The sequence below is a fragment of the Hemicordylus capensis genome, chromosome 4, assembly GCF_027244095.1.
Source record: "Hemicordylus capensis ecotype Gifberg chromosome 4, rHemCap1.1.pri, whole genome shotgun sequence".
Classification (NCBI taxonomy): domain Eukaryota; kingdom Metazoa; phylum Chordata; class Lepidosauria; order Squamata; family Cordylidae; genus Hemicordylus; species Hemicordylus capensis.
The window spans coordinates 322,285,301-322,304,890 of NC_069660.1; the positions used below are offsets into that span (position 1 = coordinate 322,285,301).

Sequence of the window (19,590 nt, forward strand, 5' to 3'; positions counted from 1 at the left end):
TGGGATAGGCTCGTCCCCAGCCAGCCCGTGAGGAGGGCCGCCCGGCTTCATCCCTTGGCTCTTTCAGAGGCCAGGTGGAGAAGGTTGGGTTCCCTCAGGCCTCTTAAATTTTGATTTTCCACTGATTTCAAAAGTGTTTTTAAGAGGCTTTTTTGCATTGTATTTTGTATTTCCTTTGTTCCCCTTTTGGTCTGTTGTTGTGATTTAATGTGTTGCGTGTTTCCATTTCATGTTTGAATGCTGCGGCTGAGCATAATGAGGCCGATTGGCCACCAGGCGGCGGACAGAGAAAGTCTCGGGGTTACTGATGGCGGCTAAGAGCACCTGGCGGGGGGGGGGGCGGGGGGGGGGAGAGAGACGCGCTGCTGCTGCTGCTGCGGCTGCTGCTCCGCCTGCTCCGCCTCCTGCCCAGGGCTCTAAAAGCCGCCCCCCTCCGCCCGCCAGAGGGCGCCCGCCGCCGCCGCCTCCCCCAACCGCCGCGCAGGCGCCTCCCCGCTCTCCCCCGCGTCCTCCGTTGCCATGGCAGCGGCTTCCCCAGGCCGCCGCCGCGCCGGGCCATTTTCTTCTTCCTCTTCCTCCGGGCCAGGAGCAGGATGAGGAGCGCGGCCGCCGCCGCCGAGGTGGAGGAGCAGGTGGCGCGGCGCTACCAGATCAAGCGGCGCCTCGGCAAGGGGGTAGGCGGGGGCCGGGGCCGGGGCCGGGCATGGGGGGCTCCCACCCCGCGGGCCCGCCCGGCTCATCAGCGCTCTGTCTCTCCCGCCGCGCCCTCCCTCCGCAGGCCTACGGGATCGTGTGGAAGGCCGCCGACCGCAAGACTGGCGCCGTCGTGGCCGTCAAGAAGATCTTCGACGCCTTCCGCAACCGCACCGACGCGCAGGTGGGGGGGGGCAGGGGAGGGGGAGGGGGAGGGGCAGGGTCTCTCCCCCCGCCCCCCCGGGCGCCGCAGGGCCCTCGCCCACCCCCACCCCTACCCCCCCCGGGCTGCTGACTAGGCTGGGGGGCAACGCAGACCCCTCTTGGGGGGGGCGGGAGGAGAGGGGGAGGGGGGCCACCACCACCACCACCCCGGGGCCCCACCCTCCCCGCCTGGCGCCTGCGGGCCGGGGGGGGGGCGGGGAGCTGCCCTTGGCTGCTGCTGCTGCTGCTGCTGCTGCTGCACACCCCCCTCCCCTCCTCCCCCCCCCTTGTCCTGGCTTCCTTCTCCTCCTTGCCTCTCCCAGCTGTGCCTACCCATTAGGGGTGGTGTAAGAAGAACCTCAGAGCAGTGTCCTGGTGCTGGTTCTGCTGTGCGTGTGTGTGGGGGGGGGGGGCAAGGCCCGTCATGCTGCCTCCCAGGTGGCCAGCCAGGTGCTTCTGAGAAGCCCACGGGTGGGGGGAAGGGGTTAGGGTTGAAGGTTAGGAGAGAGGAAGAAAAACTTCTCTTGACCTGCAGTCAGCACACTCTTATGTATCCACCTTCCTTCTAAACGTGGTCGTCTTTCCGCATAGGGGAGCTGCTCCAGCTGCCTGATCCTTTGGGCAGCGCCTTCATGCACCAGTTCTAGCACTAAAATACCCGCAAGGTGCAGCGACCAGAACTGTACACTGAGGGCCTGATCCTTGAACCTGTTGCCACTTTGTGTGTTGAGAGGTTCAGTTCTGGTTCAAAGCAAGCAGAGACCTGAGGCTGCAGCCACCCTGCGCATAAGCACTCTCCCCCTTCATCCCTGCACAAGCCTGTATTTGTGTTGCAGGTTCTGATATGCCAAGATGGCCATGTCGTCTGAACCCACCAATCTCAGTGTATTCTGCTCTACATCCCTCGGGATAATTTGATATTTGCCATGTATGTGCGATCTCAGTTACAGATGTCGCATTATTAAAACATTAAATCAATTGAAACAATTTAAAATATAGATACAAATTTCAAAACTGAAAACTTCACAACTGTGATCTAAAAGTCTGATCAAACAGGTATGTGTTCAGATTTTTCTTAAAAACTTCCAGAGATGGGGAGATTCTGGTTTTGTTTGGGAAATCAGAACCTTGTTCCAAAGTCCCAAAGCAACCCTAGAAAAGGCCTGGCTTTGCATTGCCACCAGACAAGCCGGTGGCAACTGCAACTGGACTTCCTCTGGTGATCTTAATAGGTGGAGGGGTTCATGAAGAAGAAGGCGCTCTCTGAAATACCTTGGACCAAGCCTTTGAGGACTTCATAGGTAATAACCAGGACTTTGTATTTCACACAGAAACATATTGGCAACCAATGTAGTTCTGAGCTTCTTGTGAATAGAGGCTGAAGAACGAAGTCAAATTGAAGTGACAACAGATGGTGTTCTAAACTGCCTTGAAAAATTGATAGATAGATAGATAATAGTCAGGCTAAGGAGATCCTCAAACAGAGGGTCTTGGACATTAAACTTCAGAACGATTTAAGCTCCATCCTGGAGACCATAAGAGGACTTTAACCGGGAACCTGCTAGCTAGCTATTGTCCCTCTCTTTACCAAGCCATCACAGGTTTTCCTCAGAGCAGGATATGATGCCTTACCATCAGCGGTTTTATCGGGAAGGTTTTTGAAAACCCCTCTGGCCAGTCGGTTTTGCCCCTGCGGCTCAGGTGGGGTCAAATCTGTCCACCATGTGCTGCTGTTTTGTCCTTTTTATTATGATAGCTGGTGCAGTCTTATTTCTCCCTTGCTATCACGCTTTCCTGGCCAGACTGCTGAATTTTATGTCCTACTTCTCCTTGCAGGTAAGAAACCTTCTACCACCTACAAGGTTGCCAAATTATGTGCAGCTGCTGTTAAGATCCATCAACAGCCAACCTCCAGCCCTTTTTAGATGTTGTTACATGAGGCTTCTATGTTGGTGTATTCTGTATGATCTATTTCTCTGTATGTAGTATCATCTGTATACATAGCTGATCAGTGATCATAATAAAGCTATTTATTCATAATATCATAATGCCATTATACAGATCTATGGTGCTGCCACCTTTGTAGTACTGTGTACAGTTCTGGTCACCGTATCTCAAAAAGGACATTGTAGAACTGGAAAAGGTGCGGAAGAGGGCCACCAAGATGATCAGGAGGCTAGGGCACCTTCTTTATGAGGCAAGGCTACAACATCTGGTAAGGACGTGCCCGAAACATTTCGGAGGCCATTATAGAAGCCTCCGAAACGTTTTGGCCACCGGGGCCGTCTCGGATTTCTGAGGCGGCAGGGGTGCTCCCTTAAGGGCGTGGGAGGGCGCACTTACCCCTCCCACCGCATTTTTCCTGCCTGCGCTCCGTTGTATCAAAGCCCCTCGGGGCGGCAGCGTAGCTCCCTGCTGCCCCGTTGCCTTCTTCGGCTGGAAGTACCAGGCGCATGTGCGCCCATTGCGTGCGTGCATGCGCGCGCATGAACAGCAGATGGGTGTGCATGCGGCAGGTGCACACATGCCCGGTACTTCCGGCTGAGGACGGCAACGGGGCGGCAGGGAGCTACGCTGCCGCCCCGAGAGGCTTTGATACAATGGAGCGCCAGCGGGTGAAATGTGGCGGGAGTGGTAAGTGCAGCCTCCCCCGCCCTTAAGGGAGCACCCCATCCGCCTCCAAAACACAGAGGAGTGGTTCCAGGCACCTCCCTAATATCTGGGGCTTTTTAGATTAGATAAAAGACAACTAAGGGGAGACACGATAGAGGTCTATACAGTTATGCATGGTGTAGAGAGAGACATTTTCCTCCCTCTCTCCCAACACTAGAACCGGGGGTCATCCCATGAAACTGATGGCTGGAAAGTTTAGGACCAACAAAAGGAAATACTTTTTCACACAGCGCATAATCAATCTATGGAATTATCTGACAGGGGATGTGGTGATGGCCACCAGTTGGGATGGTTTTAAAAGGGGCTTAGGGAAATTCATGGAGGACAGGCCTATCAGTGTCTACTAGTGTTGATACTAGTCTACTAGGGCTTTTGAATGCCCTCCCCGAAGAGCTTCGTCATGCTATCTCCCTCAGTGTTAAAGAGGCTTTTAAATGTTTTACCTGCTGCTTATATCTGGTAGGTTTTTTAGTTCTCAGTTTTTAGCTTTTTATTAATAACTTTCAATTTGAAACTTGCAAAATTTGTAATCTTTAATATGGTTTTAACCTGGTCTTTTAATTGTTTAATAAAATTAAACACGTCTTTTAATCTTTTACTTTACATTGTATCCCTTTTATGAATGTTGTTGAGCTACCCCGAGCAGTAGTGTACTGGAGGGGCAGGGTATAAATATTTCAAATAATTAATAAATAAGTAACAGTTTACCGCTTCCAGGCTCTGAGGCAGGATGCCTCTGAATACCAGTTGCAGGGCCTGTGGGCTTTCCAGAGGGAAAGTTGGGCCACTGTGTGAGACAGGATGCTGGATAAGATCCAGCAGGGATGTTTTTTGTTCTTAATGGCACTTTTTGCCGCCTTGCTGAGCACAGAAATGAAGTAGCATTCCCCAGAGCTTGGACAAAGAGACCCAAACAGTCTAGGCCCATGAATACAGACACCTGCATTACATTACAGCTGCAGGCATGGTGATATGAATGCCTTCCTTGGCTTTCAGGAAACAAGATCTGACAAAAGATCCTTGCCTCCAGAAGCCACACGACTGCAGCATCTGTGTTCAATAAGAACTTCGGCATATTTGTAGAAATCTCCTGTTGCCCTCCGTGGTGGGAAGTCTCGGGTGATATCTCAGCAGAACCATCTGGACATAGGAAGCTGCTTTCTGCTGAGTCAAGGCCTTGGTTCAACTAGCACATTCCTGTCTCTCATGACTGCTTGCAGCTCTTCAAAGTCGTTCCCCATCCTTCCCACAAGCAAAGGCGTGTAGGTGCCATAGGTCAGGAGCAGAGAATGCCCCTTGTGTGCAGCTGGTCTCTGGTTTGCTTCCCAGCATCTCCGCTTAACTCCTGTCAGCTGGCAATCCTGGGCTGGATGGACCACCAGTCTGACTCTGGGAGAAGCAGCTTCAAATGTTCAGATGTTGGTGCTGAGGTAGAACCTGAGTTTTGTTAGTGAGGCGGGTCTTGTTGGGAATTCTCTCTGGTTAGAGAATCCCTCTTTCATTATAGCAGAGTGCACAGAGGCACAACACAGCAGAATTTGGTTAGGCATGCGTGTGTGCTGAGAGTAAAGTAACTTGGAGCCAGTTCATAGTTTCAAATCAATATAAAAGGCATTTATTAGGGAACTCCATTCTAGATAGGAAAGTGAGGAGTTAGGATCTCTAATCTATCTATCTAGCTGGATGCAGATGGATTCTGCATCTTCTCTGCACACCTGGTGCAGGGAGAGGAGCTTGCATGTTGCAAGGTAGAAGGAACAGGAAGAGAAGAGAGAGAGGAAGTGCAAAGCAGGAAGGAAGGAAGTTAGTCCCCGAGAGTAGCAATCTACATTCCAAAGGGATAGTGTCAGAGCAGTAGAGGAGGGATGACCAATGTCTTGGCCCTCTGACTCACTAGTCTGTCCTCCACTGTCTTTGAGACAAGAGACAGCACATAGTCCTTCACTTCCAACAGGTCTCACGATCAGAGAGACCCGACTGGGGAGGGTGAGTGGGGAGATGACCAGCCAGTCTGCTCAGGGCGGCTGCAGCAGCCGCCCACATGACTGCTGGCTCCGGCATGGAGCCGGCCGGGGCTGGGGAGTTTGGGGGCCACGTGGCCCCCGGAAGCTCCAGTATGCCCCGCACTCGCTCCGCAAACCCGGTTTAATGGGAGGGTTACTTGAGTGGGTTACCCGCTATTCTACAGTTGTAGAATATCGGGCTAGCGGAGGCTAGCCCGATTTTCTACAATCGTGTGAATAGCCTCAGTATGTTCATAATGCAGGTTCTTGTTCTTGGATAAGGTTATGGGGCTGTGGGATCTTGAGCATGGTGACTTGCCAGGTACTTGAGGCATCTTGGCCCGTGCTGGTACCTCTGGCAAGGTCTCTGCTGCGGCACTGAATGTAGTCTTCTTCTGCTTTCCTTCACTGTCCATTCTGTGTGTTTGTTTTCAGAGAACGTTCCGGGAGATTATGTTCCTCCAGGTAAGCAAGGCTTGTCTCTCGCCCTGCTGAGTGCCGCTGCTGCCGCCACCGCCACCACTGCCTTTTGCCGGCTTGGTAATGGGGCTCTCTGTGTTTAGCCAGGCACTTAGTCTCGCCGGCTTCGCGCCCTAGGCAGGTGGGCCTGGGCTGGATCTCCCACCTCACAGGCAGTTTCCTATGAAGTGGGGCAAGCCGTTCATCTAACCCCAACTGTCTTGTACGAGTAGTTTTCCTGGCTCTCCGAGCATCTTCTTAGTTGGAGGTGCTGGGAAGCAGGCAGTGCATGTGACCTTCCTCTTTCCCTTGCCCAACTAGCAGAGAATGGGGAAGAATCTACAGCGCTTCGCAGGGGAGAATGTAGTGTGTGGGGGGAGGAGTTCCTGGGGCTCTGTCTGCATATTAACTTCTGAATAATGCCTCCCAGAGACGTGAGTTTGGGCAGCATAGAAATACGTTAAATAAATAAAATAATGCAGCACGTGGAGGAGACTTGGCTACCTGTCTGACTCTCACTCTGATGTTTTCCTCCATGACCTTTGGTAAAGGTAAAGTGTGCTGTCAAGTTGGTTTCAACTCTGTGGTTGTCTTTGGTAGAATACAGGCGGGCTTTACCATTGCCATCTCCTGTGCAGTATGAGATGATGCCTTCCAGCATCTTCCTATATTGCTTCTGCCCAATATAGGTACCAGTGGGGTTTCAAACCAGCAACCTCTTGCTTGATAGTCAAGCATTTCCCCACTGAGCCATTAGGTGGCTACCTTTGCAGAACCTTTTTTCTGCCCAACCCCAGGCCGAAGTGCCCCTTGCTGCCCACGAGTGACAAAAGCAGTGGGGCGAGGCAGGGCTTGTCAATAAGAGCTGGGGGCTGCCTGCCTTGCTGTTGCGAATGAGTGGGATTGTACCAGCAACCTTTGAGGGAGGCCTCCAAGTTGGAGGCTGACAGGCACGTCTTCTCTCTTCCCTGTAGGAGTTTGGAGAGCACCCCAACATCATCAGGCTCTTGAATGTCATCCGGGCTCAGAATGACAAGGACATTTACTTGGTCTTTGAGTCCATGGGTAAGCCCTTTCTCTCTGTAGCTAGTACCTTCTCTCTCTTTGCTAATACCTCAGAAGGAGCCATTTCCTCTGCCCAAGTCTGAGAGGCAAGCTGGTCATTTTGAGAGGACAGCTGGTCTTGTGGTAGCGAGCCTGACTTGTCCCCTTAGCTAAGCAGAGTCCGCCCTGGTTTACATTTGAATGGGAGACTACATGTAGGAGCACTGTAGATGGGGCCACTCTGGCAAGAGCATCTTCATGCTTGCATACAGAAGTTTCCAAGTTCCCTCTCTGGCAGCATCTCCAAGACAGGGCTGAGAGAGACTCCTGCCTGCAACCTTGGAGAAGCCGCTGCCAGTCTGTGTAGATACTACTGAGCTAGATGGACCAAGGGTCTGATTCAGTATATGGTAGCTTTCTATGTTCCTAAGTCAGCGGAAACTTTGTGAAGGTGACCAAGTAGTAGGGATGTGCACAGAACTGGGGGTGATGGTGGTTCAAAGCTGGGGGGGGGCATGCCTTTAAGGGCAGGAGAGTGCCCTTACCCCTCTTGCCATGTTTCCCCTGCCTGTGCTCCATTTAAAAAGTGCCTGTTGGGGCAGCAGCATACCTCCCTGCTACCCTGGTGTCCTCCTTGGCCGGAAGTACCTGGCGTGTGCGTGCATGTTGCGCTCACGCACATGCTGGTTGCACGCGTGCATGTGCTCCGGGTACTTCCGGCCAAGGAGGACATCAGGGCAGCAGGGCACCCTCCTCTGCCATTAAAGGTATGCCCCCCCACACCTTTGAACTGGCCAAACCATTAGTCCTTTGAATTGGTTCGGAGGCCCATAAATGGCCTCCGAACTGGTTCCGAGCACATCCCTACCAAGAAGCTGATGGGCTGGAAGGAGCAGTGAGAACTGAGGATCAGCAAAAGACAGGGGACAATTGTATCATTGGCAGGACTCTTGGAGGAGAAAGCCAGGTGGTCCAGAACAGGGGATATCTTTGGTGGAGGGGTTCCCAAAGGGTGGCTGAGATTTACTGGTGAGTTGGCAACCGGCCAGCCGAGAACTCTGGGGAAGGTGCAGGACAGGCATGTTTGTCTCTCGGCTACCAATGGGAGCCAAGTGGGAAATCCCAACACCTTGGGGAACCGGTTGACGGAAGCGTTTGTGGTGGGGCATCCAGGCCAGGAGGTGACCTAGCAGAGAGGAGGCAGGAGCAATGCAAGGGAGAGGTGCCGGGGGGGCGGGGAGTGCAGGCATTTGCTGATTCTCTCATGTCCCCCTCTTGCAGAGACCGACTTGCACACTGTGATCAAGAAGGGGAATTTGCTGAAAGACATCCATAAGTGTTACATCCTGTACCAGCTCTTGAAAGCCACGAAGTTCATCCACTCGGGAAATGTCATTCACAGGGACCAGAAGGTGCACATGTGGGGAGACTTTGCCTCCAGCTTCCTCTTGCTTTAAAGCCCCTGGGGTGGGTTTGGCTCCTGTCCTAGCTCCTGTCAGAGGAGGAGGAGGGTCGAGTTCACTGGGGTGAATCCTTGACTGTGAGGGATTCACAGTAGGCTGCCACCATCCACTTTATTTTGATGTGGAGAAACCCACTCTCCATATAAGATTTCATTGCAGGTAAAGTGGCAAAACCCTCCCTCAAAGGGCTGAGCAATGCTAGGCCTCCAAAGCCGTGTGAATAAGGAGACCCAAAATGAAGAGTAGCACACTTCAAAAAACCAAGAGTATGCAATAAGAACAATTGTCTTTTCATAGACCAGATTGTAAGAGAAGAGAAGTTTTCATTAACCAAGCAACTCTGATTCAAGCAACACAATAAAGGAAAATAACTTCCCTCATGCGTCTAACTGAACTGGTCTCTATCTTATTACTCATTTGGAGGGGTCTTCTTGCTGTCTCCAGCCTCCAGGCTGTGGCCTTCCCATTTCCCCAGCAGCTTCTCAGCCAGCTGCTTCCTCAGGGCACTCTTGGGACAGAACAACAACAAAACCCAGAACAGAGCTTTCTCTTCTTCTGCTGGTGGCTGTGAGTGTAGTTCCCACCCAGTCCTCTGGATTGGCCCATTTGATTTGAACTTCCCAGGCTTTCCCCCCTTCTTAGGAAAGGCCCACCCTCCCAGCAGTTGCTCCAGGTAATGCCTAGTCCTCCCTATCACTCAGCTCTGCGATGGCTAGTGCCTGCCTGGTACGCCTACCCATCTCCTCCCTCCTTCACTTCAGGCACAGCTGCTCCAGTGCCTGTATTGCTTTCTCTGCACTGATCCCATGTTTTTCATACGCAGCCTTCCAACATCCTGCTGGATGCAGACTGCTTTGTTAAGCTTTGTGACTTTGGACTTGCACGTTCCCTGTGCCAGATTCACGAGGACCAGGAGAACCCCGCGCTTACCGAGTACGTAGCGACTCGCTGGTACCGGGCCCCTGAGATTTTGCTTGCCTCTCACAGGTAAGGGAGTGGAGTAGCTAGGCGCCGTGGCTGCTCTTGCCTGCCCTTTTGGATGCAGAGGGAGGGACTGCTGTGTCCAGTCTTAAGCTCAGCTGATTAAATGAATGTTTCAACTTGCTGGAAGCTGACCCAAGTGCCACTTTCTCCCTTTTTAAGGAGAAGAGAGCTGGTCTTGTGGCAGCAAGCATGGCTTGTCCCCTTTGCTAAGCAGGGTCTGCCCTGGTGGCATCTGAATGGGAGACTTGATGTGTGAGCAGAACTGTAAGAGATTCCCCTTATTAGGTGATGGAGCCGCTCTGGGAAGAGCAGGAGGAGGTTCCAGGTTCCCTCCCTGGCAGCATCTCCAAGATAGTGGGGCTGAGAGAGACAGTCCTGCCTGCAACCTGGGAGAAGCCACTGCCAGTCTGTGTAGACAAGACTGAGCGAGATGGACCTGTGGTCTGACTCAGGATATGGCAGCCTCCTCTGTTCCTTTGTCCCTGTTAAGTCACAGTTTCCCAGAGTCCATCGGCTTACTTGCATTCCCTGCTCCTTTGGTCCAGTTACAGCAAGTCAGTAGCTAGATGAGGTATGGAGGAAATGGAAGAAGCGTCATCATTGCAGTTCTAGACAACTATACATGAACCTTGGCGAAAGATGTGGTGGTCCTTTTCTTGTATACTGGTCTAGGCTGGGTTCTCTTTCCCAAGGAAAGGGTTTATGCAGCGCTTCTGGATGCAAGAGGAAGAGCTGCTGCCAGGCTTGCAAGCGTCGTTCCCTTTGGTGTCCTTTGGAGACTTCTGGATGCCTCTCCTTCCCCTAACACCCCAAAGGTCACTGATAAACAGAGGCGGATTAACATAGAAGCAAATGTAGCATTTGCTACGGGCCCCGTGTTTTTGAGGGCCCCACACGCCCAGCTTCCAACTGGGAATTAAAGTTAAAGCTTTACCTGTTTTATTTGGTCCATGTTAGACAAAATAGCCTTTTCCTGCTAAATGTGCCTTTTAAGAGAAGGCCCAGCACAGCATCTGTCCAGTGGCTGTTGTTGGTGCCTACCACATTTTTCTTTTTAGAGTGTGAGCCCTTTGGAGAGAGAGAATCGTCTATCCACTCTTTATTTTTCTATGTAAACCACTTTGAGAATTTTGATTGAAAAATGGCATATAAATATTCACTGTTGTCATAAGTGTGAGTTTGTGGCTTGGTCTCCCATACTCCAAAATTTAGCAAATGAAAAAAGTGAATCACTTTACTATGCAAATAAATAATTTGTTTTAATATTTATGGGCGTTTTTTTTTTAATTTAGGGCCCCTTTATAACATATGCTGCAGGCCCCGCACTAGCTTAATCCAGCCCTGCTGATAAACTGGATTAGAATGGGATCCAGTTGTGCCAGTTTCATCTGCTGGTACTATCTCCACCTCAATAAAGCCTATAAATCCATTGTAGCTAAATGCTGGGAGATTCATGGAAGACAGAGTGGTCAATGGCCACTATTTTCTCTGCTGCTGCTGTCCAAGGGCATCTCACGTGTGGGTTATGCTCCCCATGTGACTCAAAGGCAGGACTATGTAAATTAAGTTAGGCTTTTTAAGACTGGACTGGGAGGAGCATATCCCCCTCAATTCTTCTAGTCCTGCGTGGCTCTAAGGCAGCTCTTCCTCAGCTCTCTCAGTTTATCTTAGATAACGGAGATCTTATCCTCAGTTTTACTTTTTAAAAGCTTTTTTCCTAACTTTCCCCTTGTTTCTTGTATTCTTAGTCTCTTACAAAAAGAAAACAAAACTCCTTGCCTCTTTACTTTTGTTTCCTTCCCTTCCTCTCCCTCCTCCTCTTCCCTTCCCTTTGCTGCATAGAAAGGGCTAGCAAGGTACTCCACATTAGAGTCCCAGAAGGGAAGCAACAACAGGGCCTACCGAGGGCCATCAGAACAGCCAGGAACCCGCCCCAGAGGCTTCATTCGCCGGCCTGCTCAGCAGCTACACACGTCTCTCCAGAATGCTCAGCCACTGCTGATTAGCTGTTTGGCGGCATTCCGGAGCCTAGGGACATGCCAGCCGCCATTTTGGAGAGCAGGGAAGAAGCCCAGGCATTGACCTCGCTGCCACTTCCCACCAGCCCTCTGAGTTGGCTGCCAGTTGCAGCGACATTCTTGCTACCCCTGCATGCCCATTGAGGCCTCGCAGGGCACGCAGAAGGAAAAATGGGCCCAACTCCACCGGCAATGGCATCCTCAAGCGGCCAGAAAGCACCGAAAACAACCGGGACTGCTAAGGTCGCGGCAACATCAGAGGGAGCAGGAGCGGACCCAGTGGGAGCAGGAGCGGGCCCAAGACAACATCAGCTCCTCACACTGTGGTGACCCGGAGCTTGGCTACATCAGCATCTACTAACCCGGTGAGCTTGGCCCAAGTTGGGCCTTCTGACTCTTCTGCCCCTCCCTGCCCTGGGTCCTTCAGGGTCATCTAGTCTGTCCCAACCCGCTCCAGTGGGCCAAGCGTTATCGCAGATGCCAGGGGTCATGCCACCTACCTGGGGCACACGGTTTGAGGACTTGTTAGCGAGCTTCTTTGAGAGATATGATCAACTGAGGAAACAAACCAGGTGGTTCTCTTCCAGTGCAGCTTCTTCCGTTTTGGAAGCGCCAGCCCCTTAAAAAGTGAAGAAAAAGCGAAAACATATTAAGAAATTTTTTTAAAGGGAGGTCTAAGTCTAAACAGAGAGAGAAGAGTGTACATTCATCAGAACTCTGACCCAGGTTCCCCCAACCCCAGAGCCCCAGCTCCCAGGGACAAAGGCGACCTGCCCACAGAACCTCCTCAGAGTTTCCACCAAAGCCCCTGGTCAACCCTATCCCTGTCATTCCCCTAGAGAACCTCCATCACCAGACAACCCAGAACTACCTGCTGACCCCCTGGGGGGGAAGGGATCCAGAGCAATCTAAATCCTAAGGGGAGTGGTCCGATGGCCAGGAATCTGAAGGTTCAGAGGTGCTACTAAGACACTTTCAAACTATGGATCTGACACCCCTCATGTTGAAAACTGTGCATGCCCTGGGTCTTAATCCTCCTGCAGTCCAGGAGGCCCATCTAACAAGTAAAAGCACTCAGGTGTTCCCGGGCTCAAAACCTAGTAATGTGACTCTTCCGCTCCCAAAGCAATTTGTGGAAGCAGCAAACAGTGAATGGACAGTGTCCACATCTTCAAAAAGGGTTTAATTGCTGTTGCAATAAACTTCATGCCTTTCAACAGGAGTGGGGAGAGATCTTCATCACACCCCCTACAGATGCACCTGTGGTGCAAATGATTTCTGGTTCAATCCTGACAAGGGATGGGGACCCTGCAGGTGTGCACATGGAGGGGGCTCTAAAACGCACACATGAGTCAACAGCATTATCAAATGCTTCTGCAGTTGCCTCTATGGTGGCTAGAGTGTCCCTGATCTGGCTGGGCGATTTGATTCAGGAACATCCCTCAGATCCGGCCAGGTTGCGCCAAACGCTGTTAAAATTGCTCAAGGCACAAGCCTTCATTTTGGACGGTACCCTTTACTCCCTACGTTTTGCATCTGGAGCAGCTATGGCTTTGGTGGTGGGCCGCTACAATTTATGGCTAAAGTACTGGCAGGTAGATGCTGCTTCATAAAGCAACCTTACCACTGTTCCCTACAAAGGGGGGAAATTGTCTGGGGACACAGCATTGAAAGACATTTTAGTGGAGTCTAAGGATAAAAAGAAATCTATACCTTCCTCTTCAAAGAAGTAGGACCGCTCTCAGGGGAGGCGCCCCTTTCAGTGCTTTCACCCCTTTAGACCTTCCTTTAGAGGCAGAGACAGGGGCTTTAGGTCTCATTGGGGCAGATCTAGGACAACCAGACAGGGCTTTGGAAACAGGGCATCCTTCAGCTCCCAGGCCAAGCAGTCCAAGCAACAGGCATGACTCGGGGAGGGGTGTGCCCCTTGGTGGTCGCCTCTCCTCACACTGGCATGTTTGGGAGGGCACCACATCAGACCTTTGGGTACTATCCACCATAAAGGAGGGCTGCTCCATAGAGTTGACACCCCACCCCCCCGATTCCTACCCACTCTAACTTCGTGCCTGCTTGAGGCAATTAAACACCTTCTGTCGTGAACTGATAGCCCGGCTACAGGATTTACAACCCCATGAAAGTAAACAGAAAGCAGCAACTAAACTGGATGAAGAGGGGGGGAAAGGCTCACAAAGAAAACAGTAAATGAATAAAGTCCCCTGAACTGAACTGAAACTAGGTACCCCTGAACTGAAACTAGGTACCCTGCCCCATCTAACAATAACTGAGTAATAAGTGGAAGGAAAAGACAAAACAAGGAATGAAACAAGCAAAGGACTCAGAACAAGGAATAAAGGGAACAATGCAGGGAAGTACAGACAAGACAAACTGGAACACGGAAAAGATATAATATGCAAGAGCACACTATAAGCTGCCAGCAAAGTTGCAAACAGCAACTCAGCCATGGGAGACTGCTAAATATATATGGTTCCACAGAACCAACAACCAATCAGGCTTCCCTGAGTCAGCAGTTTGGCTTGCTTTCTTGTGATCTCCTGCACCTGCGTGAGTCCCACTGAGCCTGTCTCTTGATACATCGTCTCAATACAGGGGAAATCCCAGGCTCTTCCTCATCAGAAACCAAGTCTGGCAGCTGTTGAGAATCTTCAGCTCCAGAGTCTGGTTTCTCTGCCAGTTCTTGTTGCTGTGGCTCACTAGCAGGCGAGTCCTCCTGCTCTGATTCTTCTGATTCTGAAGTCTGAGCCATGACACCTTCTGGCAATAGGAGTCCTAGAGGTTGTTCCAGTGGAGCAGCAGGGCACAGGCATTTACGCCATAATATTCACTGTGCCAAAGAAGGATGGTTCCCTCCGGGCAATGTTGGACTTGAAGCACCTGAATCACTTTGTGCACAAGCACACATTCCACATGAAATCCCTTCAATCCATCGCGGAGGCTCTCTACCACCTGGACCTGCTCACATCCATAGACTTCAAAGAAGCCTACTTACAAGTGCCGATCCACTGAGACAGCTGCCACCTGCTCCACTTCCTCTACTCAGGGGTCCATTACCAGTACAGGGCGCTTCCATTTGGCCTCGTATATGCCCCACGCATATTTACAAAAACCCTGTCTCCAGTGATTGCACACTTCCAACTCCAGCGTGTAAGGATCTTCGCATAGCTCAACAATCTCTTGATCTGGTCTACATCACTACTGGCAGCTCAGAGGGACCTGCATTCCACCCTACAGGTCCTCGAGAGCCGGTTAGGGTGATAAACAGAGCCAACTACACCTGGCGCACCAGCTTCTTCATCTTGGAGTCCTCATAGACACTCAGCGAGACAAACTGTTCCTGTCGACAGCACGCAGACACACATTGGAGACTGAGGTACGCCAGGTCCTGTGGTTGAAATCTCTTCACCTGCTATCCTTTTCCAGGCTCCTAGGTCAGATTGTGGCGAGTTTGGAGTCTGTCTCATGGGCTCACTTTCACCTGAGATCCCTGCAGTGGTTTCTGCTCCCCTTCAACCCAGAGAGCGCGGTGAAGTCCAGCAGACAGGTGACCCTGATGCAGCCGATTCTCCAGTCCCTCTGTTGGTGGATTACCTCTCTGCATTTGTAAGTGGGCAAGGAATTCCTGGACCCCCCCAGGGTCATAATAATTATGGATGCCAACAAGAGGGGCCCATTGCCTGCACCAGTCTGCTCAAGGCAAGTGGTCTGCAGAGGAGCGGCAGCACACTATCAACTGGCTGGAACTCAGGGTGATCCAACAGGTGCTGCAGGAGTTCCAACCCATGATACTCCACCACCATGTGCTGATCTGCACAGACAACACCACGGCAAAAGCACATGTAAATTGCCAAGCAGGAACCAGGTACAGATCCCTGCAAGTGGAAGCAGTCTTGCTGTTCCAGTGGGCAGAACAACATGTGGCATCCCTAGCAGCTCATCATATGCAGGGAGACCTGAACATGGTGGCTGACTGACTGAGTCATTCAGACCTTCTTCCAGGGGGAATGGCATCTCAATCCGAAAACATTCCACCTAATATTGGAACGCTTCGGCTGACTCTCAGTAGACCTGTTTGTGACCCCAGCCAACATGTCAGGAGTCTGTCTGTCCAGTGTCCGAGTCAAGGTCTCTGTCAGGGCCACGGGAAGTTCCTTGGCGTCCTCTGAGATCTGTCTGTCTGACATCTTCGTTGAGGTCTCAAGCAAGGTCGCAGGGAGCTCCTTGGTGTCCTCCCGGGTCTGCAAAGAAAACACAAGAGAACTCTTTACTGGAAATATCAGGTTCAAACTGCCTCCTCCACAAACTGGGTCACTCACCAGATTTCCACGGGTCCAGAGTCCAACAAAGGTGCAAGGTCTCCTCCACCGAAGGATAGTGATGGGGTACAGCAGTCCAGTCATGAGCAAGGAACAAAGTTTAAATCAGGAACAGCCAGAAAACTCCAAAGCTAACACAAAGCTGGAATCTCTCAGAGCCAGAGGCTAGGGCTGCAGCAATGCTCCGGGAATGACACATTGCTAACCAGCAATCTGGTTGTGTTCTGTTGGCAGATTTATAGCGCCTGGCTAATTGGCCTCCTCCCACAGCCAGCTGCTGTAAATTCAGCATTTATCTGCCTTGTTATAGAGAAGCTCACTTTGCCTCAAAGCCTGCAGCTGGGCATCATGTTGTTGTCAAAGTTTGGTGTGCTGTCTTTGCTGGGGAGGTTATTGTTTGTACTTCTGCCAGCTTCGAGTCTGACTGCTGACCCCCACCCCACATCCTGTCTGCTTTTGACGGTCCCTCAGGAGCTGCAGCCTCAATTTGGCCTGCTTCAACTTCTTTCTGTGGCCCGACAGATGAACTGTCCTTCTGTTGCTCTGCTGGAGGATTGCCAACTTCCTCCTCCTCTTCACTATCCGAAGGTAAGGGAATGACACAACACCCAAGTTCCTCATTTCTTCACAAGGTTCCCATGTCATCAGGCAGAAGTAGTGGACACACTTTCCTCACCATGGCCAGAGGGCCTCCTGTATGCCTTTCCACCCACTCCGCTCCTAGCCCAAGTACTTCTCAGAGTCAAGATACTGAAGGCACAGCTCATTCTAATGGCTCAATTCTGGCCAAGAAGACCGTGGCTTGCAGAACTTGCCAACCTGGCCACATAGGCGCATTTGATTCTTGCGGTCACGCCAGACTTTCTTCAGGGCCCAGTGTGTCATCCGGATCCAGGATGGTTAAAACTAGCCACCTGGAAACTGAGCAGCGCACCCTAAAATGACACGGGTACTCAGCTAAGGTTTTCAATACAATGCTCAGATGCCCGTCCACTAACAAGATCTATCAATATACATGGTGAGCCTTCAGGGGCTATCTGTGAATGCATTGAAACGCCAGGCCTCCTCCCTGGTGGTCCTCATTTCGGGGACATCGAAACGATCCATGCAATGCCATCCCCACCTGAAACATTTCCTGAGGGGAGCTATTCTGCTGTCCGATCCAGTGGTACATCGATTTCCTACTTGGAACCTGCATACCATCCTGACAGCGCTCCAGGGTCCCCACTTCAAGCCTGTGTCCATGATTCAATTCTGCATGCTCTCTTTCAATTTGACATTCCTCATTGCCATTACCTCATCATGCAGAGTGTCTGAGCTCAGGGTCTTATTTGTACACAAAAACCTCTGCATATTTTCTGCTGACTCAGTTAAACTGATTCTAGACCCCTTTTTTCGGCTGAAAGTGGCATCGCCTTTTCATGTCTCACAAGATGTTATTCTGCCTTCCTTCTGCCCTAAGATGGTTCACCTGGCAGAGAAGGCTCATAGCACAAGCTGGACATTCATAGGTGCCTTAAGGTGTACGTTATTATCTCTATCTTTCGTTTCCACAGTCAGACAGGTGTTATTGATTGGTTTGTTTTATCCATACATCGAGTCCTTCCCAAAGACTCGATGTTACTATAGATTATCGTCGCGGAATATAGGCTGTTCACAGTAAAGTTCCTTTTTTTAATTGGCTGATGGTGATTTCTGTGGCCCCTATGGTGTTGATGTGCTCTTCAAGTTGTTTTGGAATTGCACCTAGGGCACCAATTACTACTGGGATCATTTTGGTCTTTTTCTGCCACAGCCTTTCAATTTCAATTTGTAGATCTTTGTATTTTGTTGTTTTTTCTGTTTCTTTTTCTTCTATTCTGCTATCCCCTGGTATTGCTATGTCGATTATTTTAACTTGTTTTTCTTTCTTCTCAACTACAGCTGTAACTGGTGTATTGTGTGGCAGATGTTTGTCTGTTTGTAGTCGGAAGTCCCATAATATTTTTGCATCTTCAGTTTCTACAGCTTTTTCAATGTTATGGTCCCACCAATGTTTGGCTACAGGTAGCTTGTATTTTTTGCAGATGTTCCAGTGTATCATCCCTGCTACCTTGTCATGCCTTTGTTTGTAGTCAGTCTGTGCGATCTTTTTACAACAGCTGATTAGGTGGTGCACGGTTTCATCTGCTTCTAGACAAAGGTGGCACTTGCTGTTTGTTGTTGATTTTTCGACTTTTGCTCTTATTGCATTTGTTCTTAGTGCCTGTTCTTGTGCAGCCAGTATTAAACCCTCTGTTTCTTTCTTCAGGTTGCCATTCTTAAGCCTTTGCCAGGTCTTGGTGATGTTTGGTTTTCCAGTTATATTGTGCAAATATTGACCATGCAGGGGCTTATTTTTCCATTTTTCTGCTCGGTTCTTGACTTGTTCTTTCTTGTAGGCCTGCTTTCTTTCATTGGTGTTGAATAGTTTCGCGTTCTTGACCATTTGAAGTGCATCTTCTTCACTGTCCTTGATATATTCTTCAAGGCCTCTTTTCTCCTCCTCTACTGTTTGATGGACTTGCAGCATTCCTCTTCCACCTGAGCTGCGAGGGAGGTATAGCCTATCTACATCACTGCGGGGGTGCAGAGCATGATTGATGGTCATTATTTTCCTGGTCTTACGATCTAGCGTCTCTAGCTCTGCCTGGGTCCAGTCTATTATTCCTGCAGTGTATCTGATAACAGGTATAGCCCAGGTGTTGATAGCTTGTATGGTGTTCTCACCATTGAGTATGGACTTTAGGATTTTTCTAACTCTCCTGAAAACTCTCTTTTCTAACTCTCCACTTCCAATTTTTCTTTTAACTTCAGTGTGTGCAGTGTTATCTGTTTTTGTTATTTTTCCTCTCTTTATTATTAATGCAGCACACTTGTCTAGTCCAAACTGCATTGCTATATCACTACTGAATATATGGACAGTGTTTAGCAGTGATTCGATTTCCATACAACTTCAGATCGTCCATGTACAGCAGATGGTTGATTTTACTTGCTGTTTTAGATGTTTGGTATCCGAGGCCTGTTTTGTTTAATATTTGTGAAAGTGGGGTCATGCCAATTACAAACAAGTGAGGAGATCGCGAGTCCCCTTGGAAAATACGTCTTCTAATGCTAACCTGTCCAAGTGTCTCGCCGTTGATTGTTAACTATGTAGTCCACATGCTCATTGTTTTTTAAAATAAATATCTGAATGTTTTTGCTGACACCAGTTGTCTCTAAACATTTTAGAATAATAATAATAATAATATAATTTTAATGATATAATAATATAATATTATAATATAATATATATTATTTTATTTTATTTCAATTTATTTGTTTGTTTGTTTGTTTGATTTCTATACCGCCCTTCCAAAAATGGTTCAGGGCAGTTTATACAGGGAAGTAATAAATAAATAAGATGACTCCCTGTCCCCAAAGGGCTCACATTCTAAAAAGAAACATAAGACAGACACCAGCAACAGTCACTGGAAGTACTGTGCTGGGGGTGGATAGGGCCATTTACTCTCCCCCTGCTAAATAAAGAGAATCACCACTTTAAAAAGGTGCCTCTTTGCCCAGTTAGCAGGGATTATTACACGTACAAAGCACATTAGCTCTACAGAGTCCCTTTTCATTTCATTTTTGCCATGTTCTATGGGTCAGCCTGTCACACCAGCCACCATAGCTAGGTGGTTGGAGGTCTGTATAGCCTTAG

General features: G+C 50.0%; 1 protein-coding gene across 9 annotated transcripts in view; it reads left to right on the forward strand.

The window, feature by feature from the left end:
- Nucleotides 1-470: 470 nt before the first annotated feature.
- MAPK15 (mitogen-activated protein kinase 15) overlaps nucleotides 471-19,590 on the forward strand; it is a 40,348-nt gene continuing 21,228 nt past the window's right edge. For 2 of the 9 annotated variants that reach the window (XM_053247400.1, XM_053247403.1), the window contains exons 1-6: nucleotides 482-674; nucleotides 779-877; nucleotides 6,009-6,038; nucleotides 7,007-7,097; nucleotides 8,358-8,488; nucleotides 9,363-9,526. In XM_053247400.1, the coding sequence (XP_053103375.1) occupies nucleotides 594-674; nucleotides 779-877; nucleotides 6,009-6,038; nucleotides 7,007-7,097; nucleotides 8,358-8,488; nucleotides 9,363-9,526 (596 nt within the window). In that variant the 5' untranslated portion in view covers nucleotides 482-593. Of the gene's footprint in view, nucleotides 675-778; nucleotides 878-1,733; nucleotides 1,954-2,129; nucleotides 2,199-2,958; nucleotides 3,113-6,008; nucleotides 6,039-7,006; nucleotides 7,098-8,357; nucleotides 8,489-9,362; nucleotides 9,527-19,590 lie in introns of those variants that run through there. The other 7 variants (XM_053247395.1, XM_053247396.1, XM_053247398.1 and 4 more) reach the window with 6 other exon arrangements.